Here is an 8361-nt window from a genome sequence, read left to right on the forward strand (position 1 = left end):
AAACATGGTAAAGGGCTAGGCTAGGGCCCGGAATATGCCCGAAACCAGGGAGTATTTTACGACTCCCTGCCCGAAACTTTGCCGAAAATGCTTTTGGGGAAATTCTCGTAAACCTTGCCGAAAATGCTCCCAAACCTTGCCGAAAATGCTCGGAAATGCTCACTTTTTTGTAATCCTCAGCACACGCCGTCAAAAGACTCAAAACCAGAAAATACCGGTATTTTACGACTCCCTGGTCAAAACCATTATTTTCATAAACTACTATACCGGTAGACTACGTACTCAACAAGAAGCTCAACAAGAAGCTAACCCACGGAATGCGCGGAAGTGACGTTTTTGTTTGGCCACAAAATTGGGAAGTTTTTCTTCTCTCAATATTTTGATACACAACGGCCAAGTGCTCGTTTCCCCCAAAATGCTGCATCACGAGCCCAAAGTGCTGGGTTCGCGGATTGTAGATCTACCGAAAATGCTCAAAAAATGCCGGGACACTGAGCATGCCATGAGACATCTAGACAGTCGGACCAGGGAGTCGTAAAATACCAACACATCATCACATGCTTCCTCTGCATCTGAGATCTTGAGAAGTTAGTTGAGGTGAGATTTCGCGGAAGAAAGCACTTGAAGTACATCGAACTAACAACTGAGTCACCGCAGAGAACGATAGATACACCAGATCGGTCAAATAATTGGAAATTTGTGAAAGAGTATCGATGATGAATGTTTGTTGGAACGGACACGACTAGCAGCAAGTAGATTTCACAACTGGAGATGATGAATAGTAAAACTGGAAAGTTATGCTAGAGCTTACCAACTATAATCATTATTTGTAATTTTGTCTTGGTCGGAGAAGGTCACGAATCCGCCAGGCCGATGTCCAATGTCCATGGGAGTGTCAGCAGGCTGCGGTGTTTCGAATGACCCTGTCCTTGACGGTGTCGCCTGATCCGGCTGCCACAGGCGCTCCAACTGATGCCCGCGTTGCAAGATGTGCCAAGGAGAACGGCGAAATTCCCTCAAGCCACACGGCCAGGGCCTCTCTACAATTTATGAGACCGCGGACCTCATTTGATGTCGGGCGTTTGCCCGATTCTGCAAGACGTCGGACACACATCTCGTCTGTGCAATTTGAGTTTCCGTCTTTCAAGCCCTCACACAGGGTATTTCTGCCCCGGAGAGCGTTCGATGGATCCGACAACTGTTGGTGGAAGCCGCGTTTTGGACAGCAGGATTTTGAAAATGTCTACCAGAAGCGACAGGCAACTGTCCGAAGAAGAAGCCTTCGTAGTGCTTGCATCTGTGCCTCTGCCATAGCTTTAACATGGCTGATTTTCCTGGTTGCGTCCTACACACCGGTGTTGGTTGTAGGACCAGCCTGCTACCTGGCTTTCTGCTTAGCAATGTGGGCATTCACCTATCACTCTGCATATTACAAAGTGGAGAAAGCCGTAGCACTGGTATTCACTGCTGTGCTGGTTGCAGCGGGCTTGGCAATACACTCGTTCACGCAGGAACATGTGTCACTGGTCGCTCGCTTTGGCATCGCCACAAACGTGCTTGTGCTAATCTACGCCGTGATTCCGCTTCCAGTGCACCATTCCGGCCTGTTCGCCGTCTTCTTTAGCATTGCCCACGAGGCACTGGAGAAAGGCTTTGAGCCGCCCATGCACAGCGTTTATGGCCTGGCTGTACTTGTCATTTGCAAGGTGCTGGTTCATCTTGTCATTCACCTCATCCTGTTGTACGGCAGCTATATGCTGGAAGTGCTGAAGCGCAACACGTTCTGGCAACTCGGCCACTCGCTGCTGTATCAGCACGACCTGTCGTTCGAACTCAAGCTGAAGGAGAAGATGATCAACTCCATGATGCCGCAGCGCTTCTCTGAGGAGCTTCTCGGGAACCCACCTCAGATGGACGCTGTCTCAGCTTTGGCCGCACCATCTAACTCATCCAGTGCTGGTAGCCAGTACCTTTGTGTTGAGCCACACAGTGGACGTACTATTCCTGCCAGGCCTAGTCGCGTGCTGATTGGCTTTCGTCAACTCAACCTGTACAAGCAAGACAATGTCAGCATTCTGTTCGCCGACATTGTCGGCTTCACGCGCATGTCGTCCAATAAGTCTGCGCGGGACTTGGTGTTGCTGCTGAACGACTTGTTTGGCCGCTTCGATGACTTGGCGCTGCTCACTGGCTGCGAGAAGATCAGCACGCTGGGCGACTGCTACTACTGCGTAGCTGGCTGCCCGGAGCCGTGCAAGGACCATGCCGATCGCTGCGTCAAGATGGGCCTCGCCATTGTGGCGGCCATCCGTGAGTTCTGCGTTGACACGGGCGAGAGCGTGGACATGCGCGTCGGCATCCACACCGGCTCTGTCCTGTGCGGTGCGGTTGGGAAAAAGCGCATCAAGTTTGATGTCTTCTCCAACGATGTGCGCCTTGCAAACAAACTGGAGTCGAGCGGAGTGCCTGGGTTCGTTCATATCACAGATGCCACTTTCCAGGCTCTGCTAGACCAAGAAGACCTGCTAATTCGGGATGGTGATGCTGCTTCAAGATGCCCCGAAATGGCCAATATGAAAACATACCTGATCACCAGCACTTCTAATCCGATTAATATGCCCGTCAAGTGCCCAGCACTCAACGTGGTAATTGAGGAGTCAGTGGAGAACGAAGGCCTGCAGCAGACGCCATTGACAATGCAGACTAGCTTCTCCTTCGTACCGAACGATATAGAGTCGGATCATCTTCAGGTCGCTCCGTGCGTACCACTCAGCGTGCCCGAGATCAGTGCCGTGGACATCATGGACGTCAACCCATCAAAACAGCAACAGTACAGCGAAGCTAAGAGACAGCAGCCACTGCGCCGGCAGGCCACTCTGCCCTCGTCGCCTCGCTTTCACCGCGCCAGTCTGGTGGGAGAGATGCTGGCACGCGCAGACATACCAGCACCACAAGAGCCAGGCAGACAGCTCGAGAAAATCCACTCCGCCATTCTGGATGGGGCTGTGCGCCAAATGCATCGGATGGTTACAATCTTCGAGTCTGCGGATAACGTGTATCGCACTATTTACAACTCCGATGTCAAGCTGGAAGGGTTCAGTTGGCTGACGCTATCGTTCAAGGACTCCATCCTGGAAAGCCACTACCAGACGATGGCAGCGAAAGATGACGGAGTGCAGGTGTGGTCGACGTTCGACAATCCACGCTTTGCTATCCTGCTGCAGTCCAGCATGTGCTTTGTGTCGTTTCTCATCGCCTCGGTGGTGATCTATTTGCTGTACGGTGCCGGTGACATTGTGCAGCCCGTCGTCTTCTCGGTGGTGTTCGCCCTGTTCATTGCCGTGTGGCTCGTAGCCGGTGCAGCTGCCTACCCGTCCATGGTGCCAGCCAAGTGGCATAGCATCCTCAAGATGGCCATGAGCTGGAACTGGCTCAACGCGTTCGCCATTGTGCTCATCTTCTCACCGGTGGCAGTCATCTCGTCAGTGCTGCCGGCGCACTGCCCAGCAGCCACCCATGACACGTATGATGGCACCATCTTCATCTTCTATCTCATCCAGGTGGCGCTGGTCCAGTGCTTGTCGTTCACTCACTTCCACTCCGTTCTCAAGGCCTCGTCCACCATTGTCATCGGCACGATGGCAATCGTGATTTCCAAGACTGGCTGTGGAGGGCTGTGGCACAGATGTCTGCCTCTGTCCAATCACTTCCTGGATAACGGCTACTTCCAGCGCTTTGGCGATCCAAAGCTCTTTATCAGCGGCAATATCACGGCCGGCTTCTGTGTGCCATTGCTCAGCGACTCTGTAACTCACGAGATCATTCTGGACGTCATTCTGATGGTGGTCATACTCAACTTTCTCAATCGGGAGTTTGAGGTGTCGGCACGACTCAACTTCCGCACCAATATCCTGGCACAAGTGCATTACTGTGAGATTGAGGACTTGAAAGCTCAGGCCGATCAGCTGCTTTCCAACATTGTACCTGATCATGTCGTACTTGAATTACAGGTGAGCATTTTTTTGCCAATCCTCTTTGGAATGATCTTCCAATTACCGTAGTGTCTCGTGTAGAAGCTTGTTTTGAATACAAGCCTGATTTTTCGATACGCACTGTCAGCATGTAAGCCTGGTTTTAGTGTTGACATACATAGATATACCTGTCTTGTCTAGACGCCTGCACCATGCACGATAAAATCGCCAAAAGGGGGAGCTCGCCAGAGCCAGGGCCCATCTTTTTATGAATGGACTATAGTCGGCAACAGTTACTGAGATTTGGCACTTGTACAATAGAAATAGTGACACTGTGCACCCTGAGGCCGGTTGAGTGAGCCCTGGCATGTACCGACCACAGACGAAGCACACACACACGCACGCACGCACCTACCATGGGACTTTCGATGCCCATTACTCTGTGCAGTGATGTGTCGGGTTACATAGTATTTGGTGTGGCAAGTCAGATCATTAGGCTGACCGAAGTCGCTGTCGCAACCTCCGAATGATCATACTTGGTTTCAGCACGACAAGCTGGCACGATCACACAGGAGCCTTGTCTGGCCTGCAGCAGGTCTCTCCATTCTATCACGGAGTGCACACTTAGGCACACGCACATAATATGTACACGACGCTGATTCACGGTGGTGTCCACGTGTGTGTGCACACGCACATATGTACACGATGCTGATTGACGTTGGTCTTCACGTACGTGTGCGAGCATGCATGTCTGTTTGCTCTCCAGCAGCAATTCCCACAAGAGCAGTAGGGCTCTCAAAATCAAGCTAGAGTTTGTGGCTCTTACTATCCCTTCTTGTCGCCCTTACCCCGTTTAGCTCAACCAACCTCCCTTCTCCCCACTGTTTGCCTCTGTGCATTCTTTCCACAGCAATCACAAACCTACTCTGAGGATCATGAGTTGGTCGGTGTCGTGTTTGCCAACATCACCAACTTCACTGATTTCTACTCGGAGAGCTATGAAGGGGGCTTGGAGTGCATCCGCGTGTTGAATGAGCTGATCAGTGACGTTGATGACATGCTGGAAAGCGAGGAGTTCTCTTGTATTGAGAAGATCAAGACGATCGGATCGACGTACATGTGTGCATCCGGCTTGAATCAGAGTGACAGCAGCAGCAGAGATACCGCCCACCTGGTCTCCATGCTCAAGTTCTGCCTGCGCATGCACAGCATCGTGGCGGCATTCAATCAGAATATGCTTGGCTTCTCGTTCAAGCTGCGGATTGGCTTCAACTATGGTCCGGTGACGTCGGGTGTGGTGGGTACCAGCAAGCTCCTGTACGATATCTGGGGAGACACAGTCAACGTGGCATCTCGCATGGAGAGCACTGGTGTCGAAGGCCGAATACAGGTAAGAGCAACTCTGCAGCGTTTGCTAGGACTGTCAACAAGACATCGCTTATGGATACCGCTGATTGGCTTATACGGCATAGCACTATTGTACTACGCGTACTCGTAGCTTTGACGTGAAAGTTTGCGGACGTGCGGGACGTTATTAATAATGTGCGTCTCTTCCTCTCTAATGTCAGGGCTTGAGTCAGCTTCCTTGCATGATTCCCACTGCATTGGATCTTGCTAACAAGTGATGCTAGGGGCTGTGTTCTAGACCATCCATCAGGCTGATGGGCACTGATGATTGCTGCGGGCTTTGTCATGAGTATCTAGCCTGTTCATTCGTACTGGCCGTATCTCCACTGACATCATTTTTATGCCATTTCTGCGCTCTTGTGTTGCACCCTAGGTACCAGATCACTGCATGCGCGTTCTCAAGAAGGACTTCACCTTCGACGAACGAGAGGAAGCGATTGCGGTCAAAGGCAAGGGCATGATGAAAACGCACTTTGTTGATGCTCAGAAGGACCTCACTGACTTTGTGTTTGTCGGTTCAATCGACTGTTAGCAGTGCCGTGCGTTGCTGGCTCTCCAGAGTGGTGTACGCCGAGTGGACGTGTGTTTGGAACCCAGTTGTATCTCAATCTCCGGTGAGCGAGTTGTGGCTATCTTCAAAGCTCCCATGTACTCGTGGGCTATGCATGCGGATCTTGATGCGTAGAATCTACCCAGAAGTGTTCTTTTGGCAGTGTGCCTGTGCTCATCAGCGACGCGGGAAACATTGTGAGTAAGTTCCAGGTACGCACACTCCCTTTCGACTTTCTAGGTTTTATTACTGTTTTGGTCCGTTGGTCGCGGCAGATCGTTCTGCCATTGTATTCCTATCTCTCTTTTCGCCCAGTCTGTATGATTAGCGACGAAGTGCATGAGTATGTGTGTGCGTGTTTGTTTGCTGTTGTTGTTCTGCACCTGACACCATCTTCCTGGTGTTGTTGCCCCCTCCTCGAAATGTTACCTAGCCATGTGGTTGATGTCAACTGTTTGTTTTTTTAGATCTTTTCTTCTCTAACGCCACTCACTGCATAGTGACTTTAAACTTGTTTTTACTGCTCACAGTGGCGATCGTTCTGTGACTTCTATGGTCAGCATTGCCTTTTGCTAACACAAAAGTAAGGTATTTTCCTACTTTATATTTTACCCGTTAAGCAAATCTTGGGCTGAACGTATGACAATCTTTAAGTATACTAGATTATTCGACAAGCCTGTCAAACCAAATTTTAATATCTTTTTTTTAACTATTCTCTTTTTATACCCGTATGCTCGTGGCTTCCCTGTGCTTGTTACCAGTACCGGATCTTATCTTTCTTACGACCAGCCGGAATATTGAGATACGTGTTTTAATTTCTTAAGCGTAACGTACTGAACATAATCACTCGAGACTCATCCCTGTACAATGCGTGTTGGTTGGAAGTGGTCTATGTGACCAGTAACGTGCAACGTTCAAAACATTACATTGTACTGTTTTGAACATTGCAATTGAGTGTATGGTTATCTGACTTGTACGTTGGCTAGCGCCAAGCAGCGAGTAATACAACGCTATTTGTACTCGTGCTACTGCCGGGTTCCAGTCAGTCACCTGCAAGTTCTGCACTGTACATGAGGGTAAGCAAAGAAGAGCAACAGTGTACTTTGTAGAGACGTGGTTCAAACATGCATGATTGCACCTGGAGTCCACAACCCCAAGAGTGTACAACTCTGAGATCTCCAAGCTATGGGTGTTCTGCGTGCCTGAAAGCACACTGCCTTCACATTTACGTAGTGAAAATAATGATGATCAAGCAGCCTGGATTTTTAGTTTCCCCGCGACAACTTCACACGGACTGTGGTACGTTCAAAGGCATTACCTTTGCATGATGCATCTCATATCACGGTATATAAGGAATAATAACCCTCCAAAGCACCGGACGACTGAACGACCCCTGAATCCCCAACCTGCGGGTACGGGTGGACTTGAAAAAAAACTTGTTTCCGCTTATGGGCTCACCATCATGACCACAGAAAGTGGGTAAAAGGGCCATGCCCAGAAAAAAAGGATGGACAGCATGAAGGTATCCATCCCCGGGATCAAGAGTTCATTATGAACTCTTGCCGGGATCCAACTGGCTTTACTGCAATCACCCCTGTACTGACCCCATGCGAAAGAAGAACTTTGTTTGATTGTAGAAGGCTTTGTACATGCAAGAGTACGGGGGTTATAATTATACTCTTGGTACATGATGTATGTCTTGATCAAAACAATTAAATGCTTTTCGTTTGGGTACGCTTCCGAAATCACGGTGGGCATATTGTAGGGCCTTGTTGGTTCTAAAATTTAGCTCGCATATGCTGACATGTAGTTACAACCAGGAAGTCGTAAAATACCAAATTCCTGGGCTAGATAATAAAAAAACTTGCTTTTCCTGGCATGAGAGAAAGAGAGAGAGAAAAGAGATACCGTATTAGGCCATGTAAAATATATTGATTGTTTATCGTCAGATTTTCCCGAGAAATCGGGGCGGACGGGAGGTTTTTAATTTTATTTTTATTACGCATTTATGGCTGTAGGGCAGGTGTTCGCAACCCCAGAGGATTATGGAAAGTGGAACAACCAACGTTACGTAGAACAAAACGAAGAAAATCAGGCAGCTTATGATCAGTTTCACTTTTCAAGCCTATAGCAACTAAGTTATGGTTCAGGCTGTGGACTTGACCTTCGAAAATCTACGGCCATGCTGATTAGAGGCTGTAGACCGCAGTACATACAGTACATTTACCAGTATTAAAAAATAAAATAATTCGGCGGGGAGGGTGAAAATTTGGGGCGGGTGCGGACAATAAACAATCAATTTTTTTACTTGGCCTTAAATAATAATAATTAATAGCTCTAATCACGGTCCTTTATTTTTTCAATGTACCTCCGGCCCGTGCTATTAATGGAGACGTTCCTTTATTGGAGACTGTTCCATTATTATTTCAACCT

At 49.0% G+C, this 8361-nt stretch overlaps 1 protein-coding gene across 1 annotated transcript; it reads left to right on the top strand.

Moving 5' to 3' along the window:
* The first annotated feature begins 603 nt into the window (after positions 1–603).
* On the top strand, positions 604–6795 carry LOC135814842 (adenylate cyclase type 9-like). Its single transcript, XM_065328028.1, has 3 exons — positions 604–4010; positions 4882–5361; positions 5752–6795. The coding sequence occupies exons 1-3, from the start codon at positions 918–920 to the stop codon at positions 5908–5910; spliced, it is 3732 nt and encodes a 1243-aa protein (XP_065184100.1). The 5' UTR covers positions 604–917; the 3' UTR covers positions 5911–6795.
* Positions 6796–8361: the final 1566 nt, after the last annotated feature.

The sequence above is a fragment of the Sycon ciliatum genome, chromosome 4 (genome assembly GCF_964019385.1).
Source record: "Sycon ciliatum chromosome 4, ocSycCili1.1, whole genome shotgun sequence".
NCBI lineage: Eukaryota > Metazoa > Porifera > Calcarea > Leucosolenida > Sycettidae > Sycon > Sycon ciliatum.

What these genes read in the sequence shown, in the direction of transcription:
- LOC135814842 (XM_065328028.1), top strand. Translation starts at nt 918, where the DNA reads ATGACCCTGTCCTTGACGGTGTCGCCTGATCCGGCTGCCACAGGCGCT. An exon ending in ATGTCGTACTTGAATTACAG is followed by an intron (nt 4,011 to 4,881) that starts GTGAGCATTTTT and finishes TTCTTTCCACAG; the next exon opens with CAATCACAAACCTACTCTGA. An exon ending in GTGTCGAAGGCCGAATACAG is followed by an intron (nt 5,362 to 5,751) that starts GTAAGAGCAACT and finishes GTTGCACCCTAG; the next exon opens with GTACCAGATCACTGCATGCG.